The sequence below is a fragment of the Carcharodon carcharias genome, chromosome 30 (assembly GCF_017639515.1).
Source record: "Carcharodon carcharias isolate sCarCar2 chromosome 30, sCarCar2.pri, whole genome shotgun sequence".
In the NCBI taxonomy this organism is placed as follows: domain Eukaryota; kingdom Metazoa; phylum Chordata; class Chondrichthyes; order Lamniformes; family Lamnidae; genus Carcharodon; species Carcharodon carcharias.
Window position 1 is genome coordinate 11164901 of NC_054496.1, and position 23690 is coordinate 11188590.

Below are 23690 nucleotides of genomic sequence, written 5' to 3' on the forward strand. Positions count from 1 at the left end.
TTAAAATATGAAGGGTTTTGATAAAGTAATGAGCAATTGTTCCCATTGGCAGTAGGGTTGGTAATCTGAGGATACAGATGTATCATAATTGGTGAAGGTACCAGAGACAACATGAGACCCTTCTATTATGCCATGAGTAGTTATGATATGGATGCACTTCCTGAAAGGCTGCTGGAAGCAGGTTCAATGATAACATTCAAAAAGGGCATCAAATATATACATGAAGAGAAATAATTTGTAGGGCTAGGGGAAAAAGCAGGATGCATGGGACAAACGGATGATTCTTTCAAAGAGCTACAGCCACAGTAGGCTGGAAGGTATCTTCTGTGTTGGATTATTCTATGAATCCATATTAAATGTGCTCACTTTTACGGGTAAATTTTGTGGCTGTCCAACCGTATTTATCGTCAGCCTGGCAACACCATCAAGTTGGGTTTTCGAATGGCTCTGGTCATTGTTGGCTGTCACTGGGACTCCATTGGCTGGTGAACCATCAGGATTCGTTACATAGACCTCAGAGAAGAAGGAACAGTAAAAACAATCTTTATTGTATTCCTCTCAAAGCAAAGGTTTAACTTTAGGAATAGAAAGCAAAGACGAAGTAAGCAGGTATATTTGTACCATTAGATCAAATGGCATTCCAGGCTTGTAATACTTGGAAGTCTTTGTGAATAATATGGTATATGGAGAGGTGACTATTTTTATTCCTGATTTTTCTGCTTCTACCATGTCACTACCTGTATCATAAAGCAAAAAAATAGAAATAAAGAAAATTGTATGAGGCATTTTATTATATCCGGAAGTAAAATATCCCTGCTGTGCGCTTACTAAAATGTAACATAATTTAAATGCAGCTACTGATGTTCTATTTCTCAGAAATTAATTAAAGAACCTATACTGAATTATTTAAAAGATTCATTGGTATACACTAATTGGTTTCTCTGTAAACTCAATATTTTTTTCACTTTTACTGGAGACAGTAGCACACTGGTAATGGACAAGTAATCTATGAGTAAAACTTCTCCACAGACATGAATTCAAATCCCAACATGGTAGCAGAGGAAATTTAAATTCAATTAATTAATAAATCTGAATTATAAATACTAGTCTCATTAATAATGATCATGAATCTATCAGACTGTCGTTAAAAACTCATCTGATTCACTTATTGCCTTCAGGGGAGGAAATCTACCACCCTTACCTGGTCTGTCCGATACATGACACCAGATCTTCAGCAATGTGGAACATTCTCGACTGCCTCCGAGATGGACTAACAAGCAACTCAGCTGTAGCAAAACTGCTACAGAACAGTCAGCCACATGGACTGCATCAGTTCAAGAAAGCAGCTCGCTATCACCTTCTTAGGGGCAATTAGGGATAGGCATAAATACTGGCCCTGCCAGCGTTGCTGACATCCCAACAGCAAATGAAAAAAAAAACTTTTTAAACATGCCTACTGGTGCCTGTACACCTAAGAAAATGAGCGCACTTTGAAGAGTATTCCCAAAGCCACACAATTAGTAGAATCTAATGTGATCAGATTTAGCAGGGCCTGTTCCAGGTGAACTGAATTTTCAACTAGTGTAAAAGCCGGTAGAAAACATAACTGAGCACAACTCACTGAAGTTTAAATTTTCCCAATCTTTTGCACAGTTTCAACCAATTACGACTAGTTTGTACAGATACTACTGGTGTCAACAAGTGGAAAATCTACCCATTACAAAAGGGGATTGCCCTATGACCAGAAATTAAGTAGATCAGGTCTGTATTCTCTGGGAGTTTAGAAAACTGAGAGGTGATCTCTTATTGAAACATATACAATTCTTAAGGGTCAGGAGGGTAGATAATGAAGATGTTTTCCTCTGATTGGGGTGTCTAGAACCAGGGCCAGAATTTTCACATCAGCGTGCGGAGACAGACCCGACACGCCAACACGTAAGATGACGCGCGGTGACGTTAGGTGTGTGTCCTGATGTCACTGCGCATCATTCAGATCTTTCATTCAGCGGGCACGTGCCAGCTGTGGTTGCACGCCTGCCGAACTGTCAAAGGCCTGTTAAGGCCAATAAAAAACCAATTCAGATAATTAACAACCTTAAGGTTGGCGGGGCAGGTGAAGAGCCCAAGTGGCCTTCGTATTTTTCAGGAAACCTCATCCAAGGGTGGGATGAGGTTTCCTGAAGGCTTTATTAAATAAATAAATACATTTTACACATTTCATAAACATGTCCCGGCTCATGTGGGGACATGTCTGAATAATTTTAACCTTCCTCTTTTCAAACTTCCAGCATGAACTTAATCTCCCTGAGGCTGCTCCATGCCTTAGGGAGATTTCTGTGCTCTTTTGCACACATGCGCAAAAGAGCGCAGGCCCTGACTCTCCCTCCTCCCCGCAGAAGTAACGCTGAGCACTACCGGCCATGCGTCACGCTGGGCGGGTCTTAATTGGCCTGCCCACATAAAGTGGTGGTGCACAGCCGATCACAAGTGGTGATCGGCTCCGCACCCGCCCGTGCCTGATCCTGACCAGCCAACCCAGCAGGAAGAAAATTCTCTGAGGCCATAGTGTCAAATAAGTGATCTGCCATTTAGGTCTGAGATGAGGAGAAATTTCTTCATTCAAAGCGTTGTGAATGTTTGGATTTCTCTACTGCGGATTTTCAATCATTGAGTATATTCAGGAAAGAGATTGATATACCTTTGGATACTAAGGTAATGGGAGAATATAGGCATAGGACATGATGGAGTTGATGTTGGAGGTCAGTCATGATGTTACTGAATGGAGGAGCTGACTCCAAGGGCCCAAATGGCCTACTCCAGCTCCTATTTGTTATGTTCTCAAGATAAAACCATTACAACAGACACATATGGATTGATTACTTAGATAAACAGAAATACTAATGGAATAAGTCAATCTTTTTTACAAACCTTCAATTCATGTACAAGATGCTCTTTAACTAAAGGATACACGGTATTTACACACCTGTATGTGTTATAACACTAGCAGTAATGTAGATCGAACACCCCACAAGTTCTTGAATGTTTGGAAAGCTGGTTTTCAAAGCTCCACTTGTCAGCGAAGTGTGTCCTTGCCCATCTGTAATCTGAAATTAAATCATTTAGAGCAGGAAAGAGTTCTCCAATAAGTGTAGGGACCCTATGTTTTCCAGTGTTCTGCTGTGCACCTTGCGAAACTATGAAGTTCAATGCACACTGGATAGTGAACGTTTAACACCTGAAAAATTAGCACAATATGATTGACTTTCTAGGCCCTAATTTTAAAGCTTATAACTACATAGTTCAAAAAATTAAATAACTGTCATGCAAAATGAACAGCTATTAACAAACAAAAATAACTACCCTTCATTATTGAAGGGTTTCCTCACAAAGAAAGCAATTACTTTCTCACTTAGCTAATTCTTCAATACTACAAAGATTTTTCATTTGTCATATCCCAAATTTCTAATATTTCAGGAATCTTTTGCTTTTTACTTACAGCTACTGATTTAAGTGATGATGGAATGTTTATCTTTTCACCATCCTTCATTATTCCAAATAGAACAAATGCACGACCCTCAACAGGTTTTCCATAAGTGAATCTAAAATGAAAAAAAAAGTTAAAATATCATAGAAACAAACACTCTACCAAGCCTGTTCTCAGATAGAAGAATTCACCAACCTTGCAGTGATTGAAACATCCAATTTAATATCATCAATGTAGAAAAAATGCTTTTCTGACTCCACGATAACTTCAAAGCTCGGTAGCACTAACAAAAAAAACCAAGTTAAAACAACATTTAAAACATTATAATTGCCTGACTCTCATGCTGTTAACATGTTTGAACATTGCAGTCAATTTACATACACCACAGCAATAGAAAGAACGACCAGACAATGTTTTTGACGGTGTTCGTTAAGAAATGTTGGCCAGAAAACCAAGAAAATTCCTCTGAACTTCTTCAACTAGTTTGACAGAACCTTTTACATCAATTCAAGAATGCAGACCTGTGTAACATCATATTTTATAGAAATCAATACAGCATCACCTGTCTGAAGAGTTTGCCTAGATTATCAGATAGAGTTCCTGCTTTGGTGCAATCTGGAAATTGTGCCCAAATTTGCTTGACATTGTGCTAGTTAGTTTACAGATCACCAATAAAATTAATTGCATAATCACAAAAGCAATAATCCATGAGCCACGCAATCAGGTAGCAAAAAGGATCGTAATACTTCCTCTTTTCTCTTTCAATTAAAAATTATGCTTTGATTTATTGGGGGAGGTGGTGGCATAATGGTAGTGTCACTTGAGCTAGTAATCCAGAGGCCCAGGCTAATACTCTGGGGTAACAGGTTCAAGTCCCACCATGGCAGCCCATGGAATTTAAGCCAGCACAGACACGGTGGGCTGACTGGCTATGAAAGATTATGCCATAAATTTTCTATGGTTTGTCCAGATGTCCTATCAGCTGAGTAATCCAATTTAAAGTTGCTAGAAATTATTTTTAAGAATAACAATATTGAACTATTTAATAGTATCTTGGTATACACTCATCAGCTTCTTAGTAACGTGAATATTTTTTGATATGGGAGGTCTAATTGAGGTATTGAAGATGATTAATGATGTTGGTAGAGAAGATAAAGATAAACGCTAGCAATAATATAGATATAGTAAAGATAATATAGTAAAATACTAGGGAGTCCAGAATAAGAGGTCATAGCATTAAAATTAGAGAGGGGCTATTCAGGGGTGATGTCAAGAAGCATTTATTCATTCAAAAGGTAATGAAAACTGGAAATGTCTCCTCAAAAGCTGTTCAATTAGGCTAACTGAAAATTATTAAAACTGAGATTAATGAGGGATATGGAACCAAGGTGAGCTGAATTACAGATTAGTCATGATTAAATTGAATAACAGAACAGGCTTGAGGGGCTTAATGGACTCCTCCTATTCCGATGTTCTGAATCAAGCAGAAGTCCTTTAGAGTGTTTAACCACTATTATCTGCAATGGTGGAAGAGATGTGTTATCAATGGAAATCAGCACATATTGAAGGCACTCAAATGTGACGTTACAAATATGACATAATAATATCACAAGCACAGAATAAGAAGAAACTAGATTTCTCATTGTGTTTCTGAGGAGTGGTAGGGGCTATGACTTCAGTACAGTGCGAGAACAATGGCTTCTTGAGCTGAGTGGGGACATCTGTCAAACATCACAACATTGCTATTGGCCTGACACTAATGGCTGGATTTAATGGTGGAAACAGAGGCCAGCAGTTCTATTGAACAGGTGAGGTGAAGGCTGTTGATGGTACAACACCACCACCCCCACCCCCTAAGGCTTAGATGATCACTGGGTCCCAGACCACAGATGAGTGATGACAGGAGGGGGGCAGTAGGGACGAGGTGGGTGAAGGGGTTGGCAGTAAGCACAGTGGGGTGGGCCCTCAGCGGGTCCCTGCTTCCTGGTGCTGGGTCCCTTGATCAGACACTGATGCCTTTAAATGAGGGTCCCCCAAGAGCCTGTTAGCAACCCCACATGGGTTTGCCTGTCATGCTCCCGCATGTGAGGCCCTCACCTGTCACTGGGTTAATCCCAGCTGTGATGGGATGAGGCCTTTGAGTGGGCATAAATTAAGGGCCTCAATTGGTGGTGGGGCAGGAATTGACCGTCCATGGGCCTTCCTGCCAAAGGCTTAATTGGGGTGGAGGTGGGGAGGCAGCAGGGCACACCACCCCCCACCCCCCCACCCCCCCACCCACCTGGCCTGATTAGTGCACCCCCTCCCTCCCCACCATCAATCTCACCATGGAGGAAGGCATTAAATTCCACTGCACTTGTGAGCATCATCATGGGGAGGAAGGGATCCACTCGCACATTAAGAATAGATCCAAATACTTTCAGCCAACATATTGGTCTTAATGTCCAACCAAAAAATCAATACAAATCAATTTAGCACCATACGCTGGAATATTCTGCACTAAATTTTACAGAAATACAACTATAAGAGCCAGATTTTCCAAATGTTAACCTATTGGTTTATTTAAAACTATGCCAAGAAATGCTTTGCTTTCAATATTCATTTTATGAAACCAGTTAGGACAGAGAAATAATAGACTAATACAATAGCTAAATTTCCTCACCATATTCCTTGACCTCAAATTCAGTTGTGTAATTTATGTGACTGGCCTCCTTGTAACTTGCAGCAATCTTCCACACTCCAATACTGGAAAATATATTAGTTAAGTAATTTTATTTGAAATCCTTTCTTTATTCATTGTATATATGTCAAAACTATCATTAATAGCGATTTTAAAATTTATGTTTAATCAAAATATACTCCCCCATGAATCCCAAGACAATATGAACTGTCATCAGGTTTTGTTTAAAGCTTAAAGCCACACTGAGCAATAAAATCCAAAATCAACAGATGCTTTCAATTATTCAAAGAAATATAATTTATAAATGGAATCCATTTTTGTTGGGGATGTCTCACCTCCCTTTTCTATCTTAACCACGCTGAGAAATCCCAAATGATATACAGAAATTATTTCAAGTTATGAATCAGTAGCACACCAAGAGGTTGAGATAATTAACCATGATTATAACTCTGGGAAACTCAGATGATGCTGCAGAAATCAGGCACAAGTTATTTTAACAGCTGGACGTTATTAGCAGGAAAACGGTCCATTTCCCACCTGGAATGGGGGAAATGGGCAAGAGCTACAAGTCTGGAAAATTAAAATGGGCCAATATGGCCATCTTCCAATACACATTAGGTCATGGAATTGAGTTCAAAGTGAATTTTGGGGAGATTTTATTTTCAGGAAGCCAGAAGGAAGAAGTGGGGTGGGCAGGAGTAGACTCTGTGAAATGTCTTGAAGTTCCTATATGGTGTGGGATTACAACCAACAGGGCTCACAGGTCCATCCAGGATGTTAAAAAAAAGCCCTGTCCCCAGTTAGCACCTCTTTAAGCTATTAATTTAAATGAATACCTCTAGACCTGCTAATTCACTTACTGATATACTAACCTGATTTTTAATTTCCCAACTCCTAATTTGAAAGAATACCCTAGAGAGAAGAGAAAAATACTCACCAATCACTTACCTTCTTCCCTGTGACGTCACCTTGATTTTCTTTAGAACACAGTCGATCAGTTGTGAACCCACAGACTGTCTCATATTACTCCATCTCAGGGTCACTCTTATATCCTCTCAAAGTTCCCTCTCAGGCTCGCTCTTTTATCCTCCCACCATTCTCGCACAGCTCCCTCTCAGACTCGCTTTTTTAATCCCATCACTGCTGCCTCTCAGGCTCACTTTTCTCCTCTTGCCGCTCTAGTTATCATCCATCTCTAAACTCATCTCCTCCATTCACAATTACAGAAAAATCCAAATTTAAATGATATTTAAGATATTTTGTGCAATTCTGGACAGATCAATTCCATTACTATTGTACCCTTTATGTATGATATACTTCAAACTCATGTTTCTGCAAATCCAAAAATTAGTCTGAGAGCAAGTATTTTAAATCTCTTCCAGCCCTTCATGCATTAAATTATGATGCGCATAACATGCAGTACCATCCAGATGTGGATTTGCTTGATTTGGAACTGTTGCCTTCTTCAATCCCTACCTAAAAAGTTTGATATCATTTGCATTCAACAGCACTCATTTGATATCAACTGCACTCAAAAGCAATCATTTAGCTAACATTTGGCATCAATTGCACTCAAAAACAATCATTTAGCCATCATTTAACATTACAAGTATTGTAACTGACATCAATATCATCAATTGCCCCAAATCACTGCACTCAAACATTTGCGATTAGCAACATCACTTAAGCATTTGGACACCATAAACAATCATAGAGATTATTTTCCATAAGTCTGAATTTGCAGCTTCAAACATCATAAACCAAGCTAACTGTGGAAAAAGCAGACCCTGTTTTGACAAGATACTTTTATGTTTTTCTTTATAACTCAACAGCACAACCTAACCAGCCGGCCCCCCAGCTCTTCGGCACGCCTGCCCCCTCCCATCTGGTTTGCGGCTGCTCCCCCACCTTGCCCCCCGAAGCAATTTTCTCCTCCGCCAGCAGCCCCCAAGCAATTTTTTTCCGCACTCCACAAAACCCCCCACCCCAGAGAAATTTTCTTCTGCCCACACATCCCCCGCCCACTCCACAAAACTTTCAAAAGTTACACTTCTCAGGTAGGGTGAGCTGACTTAAGGCAGTGTTAGGTCATATGATCAAAAGATTGGTCAAATAAGTTAAATGGGCTTTAAATATCCAGGACAAATCACAGACCGCTTTCTCCACAATGCAGATTTCTGACTCCTATTTAACACGAACGTTGGAATCCTGAAAACTGTGGGAAAAATCCAGGCCTGAGTGTTTAAAATGGAGGGCAGGATTTTCTGGCCCCAGCAACGTTGGGGGTCCGCCACTAGTGGGGCCAGAAAATCCCGGCACAAAGGTCTTTCAATCTTTTGGATCCTTAGACTTATCAAGGTAAATGCAAACCAGAAAAAAGGCCCATTTTTACCTTCCCACAGATTGCAGCAGTTCTCTTCCTCTCTCACCGAAACTCCCTCTCTATTTTGCCAATCCTCTCTCGCACCCCCCCCCCCCGGCTGCTCCTGTTCCCCTCCCCTCCCTTCTCCTTCTAATTCCCATTCCCTTCCCCCTTTACCCCCTCCCCTTCACCCTTTCTACCCTCCTCCTTTGCCCCTCCCCGGTTTCCCCTCCCCCATTGCCCATTCCCCTTTTTCTCCTTCCCCTTGTCCTTTTCCCTCTTTTTCCACCCCCTCTCTCCTCCACCCTTTGCCCCCTTCCCTCTCCCGCTTTCCCCTCCCTCTCTCCACGCTGCTTTCACCTCCCCCCCTCCCCACTCCCCCTCCCCCACTCCCTCGCCCCCTCCCCCTCCCCTCTCCCTCCCCCTCCCCCTCCCCTCTCCCTCCCCCCTCCCCTTCTCCCTCCCCCCCCTCCACTCTCCCTCCCCCTCCCCTTCCCTCATCCCCTCTCCCTCCCCCTCCCCTTCCCTCCTCCACTCTCCCTCCCCCTCCCCTTCCCTCCTCCCCTCTCCCTCCCCCCCCCTCCCCTCTCCCTCCCCCTCCCCTTCCCCCTCCCCTCTCCCGCCCCCTCCCCCTCCCCTCTCCCTCCCCCTCCCCCTCCCCTCTCCCTCGCCCTCCCCTTCTCCCTCCCCCTCTCCACTCTCCCTCCCCCTCCCCCTCCCCTCCCCTCTCCCTCCCCCTCCCCTTCCCCCTCCCCTCTCCCTCGCCCTCCCCTTCTCCCTCCCCCCTCTCCACTCTCCCTCCCCCTCCCCCTCCCCTCCCCTTCTCCCCTCCCCCCTCCCTCCCCCTATCCCTCCCCCTCCCCCCTCTCCCTCCCCCTCCCCTCCCCCCCTCGCCTTTGCCCCCTCCCCTCCCTCTCCCCCTTTCCCCTCCCCCTTTCCCCCTTCCCATTCCCCTTTCTCCTCCCCCTCCCCTTTCCCCTCTCCTCACACCCCCTTTCATCTCCCCTCTCCCTCCTCTTTGCCTTCCCCTACACCACCTTCCTCTCCCCTCTCCTACTCCCTCTCCCCCCTTCCCCTCCCACTCTCCTCTCTGCTCTCCCCTTCCACTCCCCCCTCCCCATTTCCCTTCACCTTTCCCCTTTTTCCTCCTCTCCCCCTTTTCCCCCTTTCCCTCCCCTGCCCCCATCCCCTCCTCCCCCTTTCCCCTCCTCCCCCCTTTCCCTCCCCTCCCCCTTCCCCTCCTCTCTCCCCTCTCCCCCTTCCTCTCCCCCTCCCCTCTCCCCCTCCCCTCTGCCCCTCCCCATTTCCCTTCCCCTCTCCTCCCCTCTCCCCTCCCCCTTTCCCCTCCCCACTCCCCCCTTCCCCTCCCACTCCCCTTCCCATACTCTCTGACCCCTTTCCCCTCCCCTCTCCCCATTCCCCTCCCCTCTACCCCCTTCCCCTCCATTCTCCCCTCCCCTCTCCTCTCCCCTTTCCCCTCCCCTTTTCCCCTCTCCCTCCCCTTTTCCCCTCTCCCTCCCCTTTTCCCCTCTCCCTCCCCTTTTCCCCTCTCCCTCCCCTTTTCCCCTCTGCTCTTTCCCCACCTCGCTCCCCTTTCCCTTCCCCCCTTTGCCCTCCCCTATCCCCCCTTTCCCCTACCCACCCTCCCTTTTGCCCTCCCCTCCTTCCCTTCCCCTCTCCCCCTTTCCCCTCCCTTTCCTCTCTTTCCCCTCCCTCTCCCCCCTCCCCTTTTGCTTCCCCTCTCCCCCTCTCCTCTCCCCCCTTCCCTTCCCTCTCCTCCATTCCCTACCCCCTCCCCCTTTGCCCTCCCCTGTCTCCCCTTTTGCCCTCCCCTCTCTCCTGTTCCCCCTCCCCCACTCCCCTTTTGCCTCCCCTCTTCCCCTTTTGCCTCCCCGCTTTCCCCTCCCCTCTCCTTCCTTTTTCCACCACTCTCCTAGATTGGAAACTGGCAGGAGAAGGCAGGGGGTGAAGAGATTGGGGACTGGAGGGAAAGGGCATGTGGAGAATTTGGAGACTGGAAGGAGAGAGTTTAGACTTTGAGACTGGAGGAGGGGGGAGAATTTAGACCCTGAGACCTGAGGGGTGGGTGGGTGGAAAGTATGGGTCCTGAGACTAAAATGAATGAAGAACTAATGGGTTTCTGGTGGTGCTGTCACATATGTTTTGTATAGCAGAACAATTTTTGAACTAAAGATAAAACTGAATAAATTTGGATTTTATTTAAGCAATTAATTTCCTTGTATTTTTACAAACATTGAATTAGGAGCAAGAGTAGGCCACTTGGAGCCTGACTCTGCTCCCCCATTCAATAAGATCGTGGTTGATTTGATTTTAACCTTGTATTCCTGCCTACCCCCAATAAACTCTCACCCTCTTGCTTATCAAAAATATCTTTAATGCATGTTGCTGAGCGTATTGGATAGCTTTGAACACATTTAATAGCCTGGAGCACGCTGGATAGTTTTGAGTGCACTATAGCTGGTGCACTATCAAATTTGATGTCAAATTAATTCCAAATTAGAACTTTTTATGTCAATTTGTAATCGAGCGCATTGAGCACACTTGAACTCAAAAATGATCTCAAACTTTTTGAGTACGATAGGACAATTCGTGCTTGGGACAGAATGGCTCCAGCGAACAAACTCTGCAAAATACTGTACGATATTTCAGTAAAGTATGCCCACTGTCATGCTGCACATGTACTGATGTCATCCATACGGTGCAAAGAACTTCAAAGGACCTCTGTCTGCTGTTGTTATGGGATTGTAGGAAAACCAACAAAACTTTCCACACTACTTTCATGAAATGGTAGTGTGAGTGAGGTTTTCCAAAGAGTAAATCAAATCATTTAGTACTGAACCGTCAGTTGATCAAATTGGTTTGTACTGCAACCTCCATTACAAGGGTGAAGAATGCCACAACTAAATTTCACTTTAAACACCAGAAAACACTTGAGAATAAAAATCTTTCATCATATCAATCTCTGGGAGAACTTAACCCAAGTACTAAAGTTAAAATAAAATGATTGTAAAATTCCCACCAGCACTAACTTTGCAAGGAATGAGGCATTGGAATATCATCATAATTATCATTTACTCACACCTATAGTGTCATCAAAATTATCTATGAGAAATTTAATTCCCAGCTTGACAACTTACTACATCATTTAATATCTTTTGTATGAGCCACTGTTATGAAAGGGCTCTGAACTATGAACTGCCATGTCAATGAACAATGAAAGAAATGTTTCTCCACTATGCTTCAGCAGCAAGTTCCAACTGTCCTGAACTTCTTGCACTTACTTCACAATCTCAGGTATTTTAAAGGTGCTTCCAGTCATGCCAGTATCATCTTTGGCAAATACTTCATCCCTCTTCATGATAACATCGTGTGGATTCTGAAAATAAAGATTTGTTGTAAAAAAAAATCCCCAAAAAGATCTTATTTTGGTTGAATTATTGTAAAAATGTACATTACCACAAAATCAACAAGAACGGTTCTTTTGGTCGGTTTTAGTTCAGTGTTCACAGTAAGCAAACGGTAAAAAACTGGAGAAAAAAAGGGGAACAACAATTAATCCACATTACTGTTTCTGTTTTCACAGTAAGCTTACATACAAGAAGAAAAGAGTTGACGTTTCGAGTCCTCATGACCCTTCGACAGAACTTGAGTTCGAGTCCAAGAAAGAGTTGAAATATAAGCTGGTTTAAGGTGTGTGTGTGGGGGGCGGAGAGATAGAGAGAGAGAGAGAGGTGGAGGGGGGGGTGTGGTTGTAGGGACAAACAAGCAGTGATAGAAGCAGCTCATCAAAAGATGTCAACGACAATAGTACAATAGAACACATAGGTGTTAAAGTTAAAGTTGGTGATATTATCTAAACGAATGTGCTAATTAAGAATGGATGGTGGGGCACTCAAGGTATAGCTCTAGTGGGGTTTTTTTTTAAATAATGGAAATAGGTGGGAAAAGGAAAATCTTTATAATTTATTGGAAAAAAAAGGAAGGGGGAAACAGAAAGGGGGTGGGGATGGGGGAGGGAGCTCACAACCTAAAGTTGTTGAATTCAATATTCAGTCCGGAAGGCTGTAAAGTCCCTAGTCGGAAGATGAGGTGTTGTTCCTCCAGTTTGCGTTGGGCTTCACTGCAACAATGCAGCAAGCCAAGGACAGACATGTGGGCAAGAGAGCAGGGTGGAGTGTTAAAATGGCAAGCGACAGGGAGGTTTGGGTCATTCTTGTGGACAGACCGCAGGTGTTCTGCAAAGCGGTCGCCCAGTTTACGTTTGGTCTCTCCAATGTAGAGGAGACCACATTGGGAGCAACGAATGCAGTAGACTAAGTTGGGGGAAATGCAAGTGAAATGCTGCTTCACTTGAAAGGAGTGTTTGGGTCCTTGGACGGTGAGGAGAGAGGAAGTGAAGGGGCCAAACGTAAACTGGGCGACCACTTTGCAGAACACCTGCGGTCTGTCCGCAAGAATGACCCAAACCTCCCTGTCGCTTGCCATTTTAACACTCCACCCTGCTCTCTTGCCCACATGTCTGTCCTTGGCTTGCTGCATTGTTCCAGTGAAGCCCAACGCAAACTGGAGGAACAACACCTCATCTTCCAAGTATGGACTTTACAGCCTTCCGGACTGAATATTGAATTCAACAACTTTAGGTTGTGAGCTCCCTCCCCCATCCCCACCCCCTTTCTGTTTCCCCCTTCCTTTTTTTTCCAATAAATTATAAAGATTTTCCTTTTCCCACCTATTTCCATTATTTAAAAAAAAACCCCCACTAGAGCTATACCTTGAGTGCCCTACCATCCATTCTTAATTAGCACATTCGTTTAGATAATATCACCAACTTTAACTTTAACACCTATGTGTTCTATTGTACTATTGTCGTTGACATCTTTTGATGAGCTGCTTCTATCACTGCTTGTTTGTCCCTACAACCACACCGCCCCCCTCCACCTCTCTCTCTCTCTCTCTCTCCGCCCCCCACACACACACCTTAAACCAGCTTATATTTCAACTCTTTCTTGGACTCAAACTCAAGTTCTGTCGAAGGGTCATGAGGACTCGAAACGTCAACTCTTTTCTTCTCCGCCGATGCTGCCAGACCTGCTGAGTTTTTCCAGGTAATTCTGTTTTTGTTTTGGATTTCCAGCATCCGCAGTTTTTTTGTTTTTAAGCTTACATACAAGTTTTACTTATGTCTTATAAAAGACTAAACGTTAAAAAACAGATAAAATCACATAATAAATAAGGCTGTGTTTCCTGCCAACGCAGTGCATGCTCCGAGCATGCACAGTTTGAGTGTGTTGCCCCGTGACATCATTTGGAGTGCCCGAGTAGGCAGCGTATGAAACCAAAGATGGCACTGCTGAAATCATCACAGCTGGGTGGCAGCATCCTTTTAATGGGCTCGGAAAGAAACGTGAAACAGTATTCATTTGTTCTCATCCTTTGCGAGTTATTTGAATTATAACATACATAAAGGAAAGACACATATTTAAGACAAGACACTGTACTCTCTCCATCATAGATACCAGCTTGCAAGAATGAATCACAGCTGCTTGTAGCCAGAATTCATATAGCTAATTAGCTTTGAAAAAGGTGCATTTTTGCAAGGAATAATTGCAGAGTTGATAGTAAATCGTTGGGTTTCACTGTGAAAACTGGACTCTGTCTCCCATCTATAAAATCTGGAGAAAGCCTATAGCTGTTACGTTGGCCATTATTTTGACCAGGGAAACGAAAGAATAGGGGTGAGGAGGGAGGGGATGAGGGTGAGGAGGAGCAGATGGGGACCCCTAAATACTGCCCAACACTCCCTATGGACACCCCATTCCTACTGACGCACTCCCCAAGAACAGCCGAATTTTGAAATTCATGCTTTCATGATCCTTCTGACATCACCATGCCATGCAGCCCCTAACTGAACATGCTAAAATGTCTGCGCTTGCATAGAATGATACTGGCAGTCTGGGTGCAGCAGAATGACATCAGTAGATTTCCATGCATGTGTGAACCAGTTGCCATGCACAGACAGCCATCTTGCATTGGCAGGAGACACAGTGAACAATTAATCCTGCTATATATGTAAAAATGTCAATGTGTGAAGCTGACCATTGACATTATTAGATAGGCCAAAGGAAAACTAGTCATTAAAAATATATAAAGTGGGCACTGGGTTGTGCTGTGGTTTAGACATTGGCCTTTGAGACCTGGGTTCAAACACAAAGCACAGGATAAATACATCAATGAGTGATCCTCAAAAAATTGGAAAAGGTGCCTGGGGATACAAGGAGAAAACAACCTTGCATTTCTATTGTAATTCTCATGAGCACAGGATGTCCAAAGCACTTTACAGCCAGTGAAGTACTTCGGAAAAAGGTGCCACTGTGAAATGTAGGAAATATAGCAGCACATTTGCACACAGTGAGCTCACACAGTAAGCAATATGAACAATGACCAGAACATTTGCTTTTGTGTAGTTGATTGAGGATAACTATTGGTCACAACAACAGGGAAAACTTCCCTGCTGTTCATCATAATAGTGTCACAAGATCTTTCACTTCCACCTGAGAGGAAAGACAGGGCTTCAGCTTAATGTCTCAGCTAAATGACAGCATCTCCAATAGTGCAGCAGTCCTTCAGTATCTCACTGGAGTTTCAGCCTAGATTTTTTGTGCTCACAATCTTCTGACTTAGAGGCGAGAGTACTACCAAGTGACCCAGCTGCAAAAAACTGTTCATATCCTACAAAACTCAGCAGCATGGGAAAATCTTTACTTACGTTCTTCATCTGACTTAATTTTAAAAATGTTACGCTGTCAAATAAGGAATGTGCTACATTAATTATGAGTGCATGCACATACATGCACACATGCTTATCAATGTGAGCACAAAACTTTTCCCAATTTGATTCAAAGTCACAATCTGACTCAAAGCCTAATGGAAAAAAATATCACACTGGTGCAGTAGAGATTACTGTTCTGAGGTTGGGCTGGCTTATGTTGTTGGGATTGTGCTGCATTATAGGAAAAGGAGTAGGCATTTAGCCACTTGAGCCTGTCCCTCATTCAAGTGATACCATGACTGACCTGTGACCTAACTCCATATATCTGCTTTTGCCTCATATGTCAGAAGATTGTGGATGCTCCATCATTGGGTATGCGAAAAATTGAGATCGTTTTTTTGGTCTCTCAGTAATCAAGAGATATGGGAACAGGGCGGTAAAGTGGAGTTGAGCCACAAGATCAGCCATGATTGTATTGAGTTGCAGAGCAGGCTCAAGAGACTCAATGATCTACTCCTGCTCCTATTTCTTATGCTCATATGTTTACACCTATAGTTAACAAAATTCTATTAATCTCAGTTTTAAATTTGAAAATTGATCCAGTTTCAAATGTTACTTGCGGAAGAGAGTGCCAAACTTCTACCAACTTTTGCATGAAAAAGTGTTTCAATCATGGATTCAGTGTGCTAAATGCAGACACTGTTACCTCAAAAATGGGAAGAGTTCTATTTTCCATTCCTAACATCTCTCAACTTGATAAGCTATGGCCTCGTCGCCCCATTTTCACACCCCACACATTCAGCACTGTTCTTAACTTATGCATTGGAGATATATCAGAAAGCTTGTAGCCATAGTTACCAGTTTGAGTTGGTGTATAGATTGGTTTATCAGTCTGGATAAATATGTGTCCTATTTGATATGAAATAAGGATGATTCTTTCCAAGTTAAACAATGCTGATTTTGCTTCCAACACTACATACTTGGGCAATACAGTTTCTTTTGGAATTCTATCTCTGGGTATCTGGAAAAAAACATATAAAGAAATAAATATTAAAATAAGTGTAGTTGTTATGCAACTGGTCATATTGTCCCCCAGCACCGCATTTAACATCCACATGTTGGCCTTGGAAATTCCATAAGTCTTCACCAGTGAGCTGGTAGCTTTGATTATAATAAGGCCCAATTTCAGATAGCCCTTTGGTCTTCCACTCTAGTACAGGGCCATTCCTTACACAATGTTTCTAGGGTGTGGTCCTCTGACATTGTGGTTTCTGTCCTTCTTTCTTGGATGTAGATTAGTGATGGACAGAGGCAATGTCAAACTAAGCTTGGTAAAGTTGTTGTGGTGTAGGCAGGATATACTGCAAACAGGATCCACAGTATCAGGGTCATGAATCAAACAGAATGCTCTGACTTGGGTGGTGAAAAGTGCTGGAACTTCAATCCATCAGGTCAGTGATGAGCATGCCATCATACTCCTGACATGAGTCTTGTTGATGGTAGAGAAGATCTGACTGGCTGGCAATTGAGCCACTGGTTAAATAGTTCATAGAGTCTGTTCTCTTCTGGGTATGATATAGTTAGTCCAGTTAAGATCTGATCAGTGGTGGTGCCAATGATATGGATAGGGTGGTACCATTGAAACTGTAATGAGATAGCTTCTTTCCTTCTCTTGCTGAAGATGGTCATTCCTCCAATTTCATGGCTGTTGTCAAAGCTTGTTACAGGCTGACTTCGGCTACTTCATTATCTAAAAAGTCATCAATGGAGCTGAACACTAGAATCATTAGTACCACACCTGACTGTACAATATTTCTGAAAATATTTGTTCTAGGGATGCATCCAACACTGTAAAGGCCACATCTAGACTTCATTTCTAGTTGCCCTAATAGCTCTACGATTGTTACACTTGCTAGGCCATTTTAGATTGGCATTAAGAGTTAACCATGTAACTTTGGATCGGATTCACATTTGGCATAGACCAGATAAGGGAAGCAGGTTCCTTCCTGAGGACATTAGTAACTCAGTTTTTTTTATGACAATCTCATAGTTTATACATGTCAGTTGTGGTTCAATAACTAATACTTTAGCCTCTGAGTCAGAAGGTTGTGGACTCAGGACCCACACCAGAGATGTACATACATAATCTAAGCTAACATTCATATTGCTATGTTGAGGGAGTGCTGCACTGCCAGGGGTGCTGTCTTTTAGGTCAGATGCCAAACCAAAGTTCCATCGGGCTCACAATGTGGCTCACTTATGCTTGCTGGCAGCTATATATATTCATACGCAGGCAAAAGGAAAATGCTCTGGAATTGCACTTGTTTTGGGTTAAAAAGCATGGGGGACAATAGTTCCCTGGTGCATTCTCCATAGCAACGCCTTGACCAATCAGCACCCTTTTCTCATGCAGTATAAATTGTTGCTCCCTTTGAAATTTGGCATTCTCATGTCTGACCTGATGAGAGCAAGACAAAAAGCTTCGACAGCATGTCTCTTTTTTTCAGCAATGCTCAAGAGCAGGGGAGTTATCCCTGGTGTCATGCAGCCGATAATTATTCCTCAATCAACATAACAAAAGCAGATTAACTGTTCATTAACACATTGCTGTGGTGGGGGCTTGTTGTGCACAAATTGACTGCTGTCTTTCCTACACTTCAAAAAGTACTTCATTGGCTATAAAATGCTTCGGGACATCCTGAGGTTGTTAAAGCTGCTATATAAATGCAAGTCTTATTCTCATAGTCACTTATTACCAATATCAGGCACAGAACCACTAGATCCAGTTACTTTGCAAAACAGCTCAGAGATGAAGGAAAGAAAAGCTTGCAAGTGAGTTTAATAATACTGTTTAGCACTGAATATTGCTCATGTGTGTGTTCACTGAACAAACTGTTGGTTTCTTTTGAGTCAAAGTCTAATGCTGTGTATATTCAATGTGTCAAAAAAAACCACTGTACATTTGGGTAAGCTATGTCCAATGGCAATGTTCTTCTGTTCGATTTCTGGATCTCACCTTTATTTACCTGGATTCTGAACCGCTAAAGACACACTATAGTTTGTAGGAATTGAGGTCTGCTTACTGGGGTAGTAATGCTAAACCAGAGCACAGTTTATGGATTAACAGAATCCGCCACTTAAAATGAGGAGTTAACATAAATAAATATCAGGGAGAATTCAGTATAGCATGATGTGCTTTACGCCAGTGTCCCTTCCTACTTGGTTGTATATTCCATGAGGTTTCATAGTTTTCCTGGTTAAAATAAGTTTGATATGATTCATCACTACATGAAGTACTACCAAACTTACACTTCTGCAGAACACCAAACTATATTCAGGAAGATGACTATTTATCACAAAACTCAACGAACAAATCCACAAAAAGATAACGGTTAATATTTTCATTGGTAATCATACAAATAAGCCAATCTGAAATGTTGTTGCTTGGTGACAAGTTTCATCGGCAAGTAATGTGATCAAATGAGGTAGCATTACAATTATATTACTGGACTTGTAGCCTAAGGGCATGAATTTAAATTCCATCAAAGCAACTGGGAATTTAAATACAGCTAATAAAATAATTCTGGAATAAAAAGCTAGGATCAGTAATGATGACTGTAAAACTACCAGATTGTTGTAAAAACTCATTGGATTCAAAATGCCCTTTAGGGTAGGAAATCTGTCGCTCTTATCTGATCTGACCTACATGTGACTCCAGATCCGCATCAATGCAGTTGACTCAACTGCTCTCTGAACTGGCCAAGCAAGAGATTCAGTTAAGGGTGATATGGAAGGGCAATAAATACTGGCCTAACCAGCAATGTCCACATCCCATGAATGAATTTTTTTAAAATGGTGTGGTTCAACATAATTTGAGCCACCATGTCAATGTCAGACTCCTGACATAACTACAGCAGAAATCTAGAAGGAAAAAAAATCATTCTGTCAGTCCCTAATGACTAAAGAAGTTCCTTATCAACCTTGTATATAACAGAACCTGCTAGTGTCATGCAAATAAGGTGACCCCTCGATGATCCTGTAAAACCTCGCAGGATCACTGCTGGAGGCTACAAGGAAATGCATAACCCAAGGCCATTCATCTCCGGAAAACAAGTCAATAAGGCTTGTTAAAGCATCGGAGAAAGTGTTCTGTATTTGAAATTATCAAGTCAGTCAAAATACTGATATCGTTCCAGTTTTTCCAACAGATATTTATCCCCTCAAAAATTCTATCGTTAGCAAAAGAACCATAGGTGAGATTGGTGAAAATTTTATCTGCAGTGAGTTGTTATGATCTCAAAAGGCAGGGTAAAGTAGGAATATTATTCAAAAATATCTGATCTATGCCAAAACTCAATTAAGAACAATGCTCTTAATAGGTAAGTCTTGAAAGTTATCAAAATTCAATCAACGATTTTGATAACCAGAAAAATGGAATGCATCCGGCTCTAAACAGTTTCGGTTGCTTGCCAGGAAGAAAACATCATCCTACGATATTTTTGCAACACTGTCAAGGAATAGGGATTTACCTGAGTTCCGAGCAGAGGTCGAGAACTACAAGTGCTGACGGCATGTGGGAGTTTCCCCACCTGCGCGAATTGGAAGCGGGCTGCACATGCGTTCAGCATTGAAAGATCTTTGTGCTGGGAACAAATGCCCGGCTCACCTGCGTGGGGAAAAAGCAATGCCAAAACCCAATTATGAGACCCAGGAGTGGGCGCCAATAACATAGCGGTGACGGGGACAGGGAGAGGGCTCACTGAGGGAGAGCGAACCCAGGGAGAGGTCCCAAAGAGATAGATGACCGGGGAAGAAGCCTTCCCCCCGCCCCCAGCCCCAGAAGGAGACCATTGGGAGTAGTAGACCATCAGGAGGAACCACTCAGGTGAGAAACCACTTGGGAGGGGAACTAGGAAGGAGGCTCCAAGCAGTAAAATTGCTGTGGTTGACAGGCTCCAAGTAGTGAGGACTTGGGAGAAGCCCTGAAGAGCTGAAAAGGAAGGTCAGTGACTCCATGCAGCATGGATGAAGAGCTGAAATTTTGTCCATGAGTCGGTGCTGTAGTGCAGACTCAGAATCCTGGGGAATGTAGTTTTGGGAGATGAGATTAAAACCCTGGGAAATGAGTAGTCATCGAGGCAGCCCGAGTCGGAGCAATTTTTGGAAGGAATTCCAAGGCTGGGTATTTGAAAGGGAAGAGTGAAGACGTGCAATCCCTCTTAAGGGAGACAGAGTTTAAACAAGATTATGTAACTCAGAGTGAACACTCACATCTGGCTGTGTTGCTGAGAAATCTATGGGCTCTGTCTTGGTGTAAGACCGCAGTTTGCCTGTTAATTCACATGTACCTCATGTTGATTCAGAATATTAGAATTGGATTCTAACATTGAATTGGATCAGTAAGGGGAACGCGAGGAGACAGGCAGCTACGCTGGAGTGAGATGGAAACTAAGCAGTGGTGAATTAGGTTCACAGGTTAAGTTCTGGTAAGTCCTTTTCAGGTTTTAACTACAGATTAGGAATTAAGATCTGACATAGTACTAACCTCAAAGTAAGTTAAGTTGGCCTTTTTAAACAGAGAACTGTATGGAGTGGCAGCTATCTGTCAATCACATGAAAGCAGTTGGTTCCAGTGGTGTTAATTACTGTAGCAAGAAGCTAAACTAGCTCAGAGTGTTAATGAAAGAGATAGGCCTATCAAACCACACAATCAGTAAGGGGCACGTGAGGAGACAACTGACTACGCTGGAGTGAGATGGAGACATTTGATATGGTGCCACATCAAAGACTATTGCAGAAAATTAAATCTCATGGTGTAGTGGGTAACATATTAGCATGGATAGAAGATTGGGTAGCTGACAGAAAGCAGAGAGTATGCATAAATGGGTCTTTTTCCGAGTGTCAGGATGTGACGAGCGGCGCCCTACTGTACTGGGGCCTCAAATTTTTATGATTTACATCAATGACTTAGATAAGGAAAGTGAAGACATGGTAGCTAACTTTGCAGATGACACAAAGATAGGTAGGAAAGTATGTTGTGAAGTGGACATAAGGAGGTTGCAGATGGATATAGATAGGTTGAGTGAGTGGGCAAAGATCTCGCAAATGGAGTTTAATGTGGGGAAAATCTGAAGTTGTTCACTTTGGCAGGAAGAACAAAAAAGCAGAGTATTACTTAAATGGAGAACGGCTGCATAATTCTGAGGTGCAAAGGGATCCAGATGTTCCAATACATGAGTCACAAAGTTAGTATGCAGGTACAACAAGTAGTTAAGAAGGCTAATGGATGCTATCCTTTATTACGAGAGGGGTTGAACATAAAAGTAAGGATTTTATGCTTCAGTTTGCAGGGCATTGGTGAGACCGCATCTCAAATATTTGGTCTCCTTATTTAAGGAAGGATGTAAATGCATTGGAGGCGGTTTAAAGGAGGTTTACTAGATTGATAACAAAAAACAGAATTACCTGGAAAAACTCAGCAGGTCTGGCAGCATCAGCGGAGAAGAAAAGAGTTGACATTTCGAGTCCTCATGACCCTTCGACAGAACTTGAGTTCGAGTCCAAGAAAGAGTTGAAATATAAGCTGGTTTAAGGTGTGTGGGGGGGCGGAGAGAGAGAGAGAGAGAGAAGTGGAGGGGGGTGTGGTTGTAGGGACAAACAAGCAGTGATAGAAGCAGATCATCAAAAGATGTCAACAACAATAGAACAAAAGAACACATAGGTGTTAAAGTTGGTGATATTATCTAAACGAATGTGCTAATTAAGAATGGATGGTAGGGCATTCAAGGTATAGCTCTATTGGGGGTGGGGAGAGCATAAAAGATTTTAAAATATTAAAAATAATGGAAATAGGTGGGAAAAGAAAAATCTATATAATTTATTGGAAAAAAAAGGAAGAGGGAAACAGAAAGGGGGTGGGGATGGGGGAGGGAGCTCACGACCTAAAGTTGTTGAATTCAATATTCAGTCCGGAAGGCTGTAAGGTGCCTAGTCAGAAGGAGACCTCTACATTGGAGAGACCAAACGTAAACTGGGCGACCGCTTTGCAGAACACCTGCAGTCTGTCTGCAAGAATGACCCAAACCTCCCTGTCGCTTGCCATTTTAACACTCCACCCTGCTCTCTTGCCCACATGTCTGTCCTTGGCTTGCTGCATTGTTCCAGTGAAGCCCAACGCAAACTGGAGGAACAACACCTTATCTTCCGACTAGGCACTTTACAGCCTTCCGGACTGAATATTGAATTCAACAACTTTAGGTTGTGAGCTCCCTCCCCCATCCCCACCCCCTTTCTGTTTCCCCCTTCCTTTTTTTTCCAATAAATTATATAGATTTTTCTTTTCCCACCTATTTCCATTATTTTTAATATTTTAAAATCTTTTATGCTCTCCCCACCCCCACTAGAGCTATACCTTGAGTGCCCTACCATCCGTTCTTAATTAGCACATTCGTTTAGATAATATCACCAACTTTAACACCTATGTGTTCTTTTGTTCTACTGTTGTTGACATCTTTTGATGATCTGCTTCCATCACTGCTTGTTTGTCCCTACAACCACACCCCCCCCTCCACTTCTCTCTCTCTCTCTCTCTCCGCCACCCCCCCACACACCTTAAACCAGCTTATATTTCAACTCTTTCTTGGACTCGAACTCAAGTTCTGTCGAAGGGTCATGAGGACTCGAAACGTCAACTCTTTTCTTCTCCGCCGATGCTGCCAGACCTGCTGAGTTTTTCCAGGTAATTCTGTTCTTGTTTTGGATTTCCAGCATCCGCAGTTTTTTTGTTTTTTACTAGATTGATACCTGGGATGAGTGGGTTGTCTTATGAGGAAAGGTTGGACCGACTGGGCTTGTTTCCACTGGAGTTTAAAAGAATGAGGGGTGATTTGATTGAAGTATATGAGATCCTGAACAGTCTTGACAAGTTGGACGTTGAAAGGCTGTTTCCTCTTATGGGTGAGTCCAGAACTAGGGGGCACTGTTTTAAAATTAGAGTTCGCCCTTTTAGGACAGAGATGAGGAGAATTTTTTTCTCTTAGAGGGTTGTGCGACTTTGGAATGCTCTGCCTCAGAAGGTGGTGGAGGCGGGGTCATTAAATATTTTTAAGGCAGAGGTAGATAGATTCTTGTTAGGCAAGGGAATCAAAGATTATTGGGATTAGATGGGAATGTGGAAATCGAAACACAAGAAGATAAGCCATGATTTTATTGAATGGCAGAGCAGGCTCGAGGGGCCAAATGGTCTACTTCTGTTCTTATTTCTTATGTTCTTATGACTGAGTGAATAGCAAATTAGGTTCACACGGGAATTTGGTGCACAGGGGAAAGGGGTGTCATATACACAGGAACTATTCTAAGTTAATTAGTGAGTAAT

The 23690-nt window shown here is 42.9% G+C and overlaps 1 protein-coding gene across 1 annotated transcript in view; it reads right to left on the minus strand.

The window, feature by feature from the left end:
- Window positions 1–23690, minus strand: part of LOC121271164 (complement C3-like) — a 167518-nt gene that overhangs the window by 126856 nt on the left and 16972 nt on the right. The window contains exons 6-14 of the mRNA XM_041176924.1: window positions 16175–16337; window positions 12004–12074; window positions 11829–11923; window positions 6147–6229; window positions 3680–3767; window positions 3497–3599; window positions 2984–3104; window positions 622–737; window positions 367–513 (exon numbers count right to left, since the gene is read on the minus strand). Coding sequence (XP_041032858.1) covers window positions 367–513; window positions 622–737; window positions 2984–3104; window positions 3497–3599; window positions 3680–3767; window positions 6147–6229; window positions 11829–11923; window positions 12004–12074; window positions 16175–16337 — 987 coding nt within the window. The remainder of the gene's footprint in view (window positions 1–366; window positions 514–621; window positions 738–2983; window positions 3105–3496; window positions 3600–3679; window positions 3768–6146; window positions 6230–11828; window positions 11924–12003; window positions 12075–16174; window positions 16338–23690) is intronic.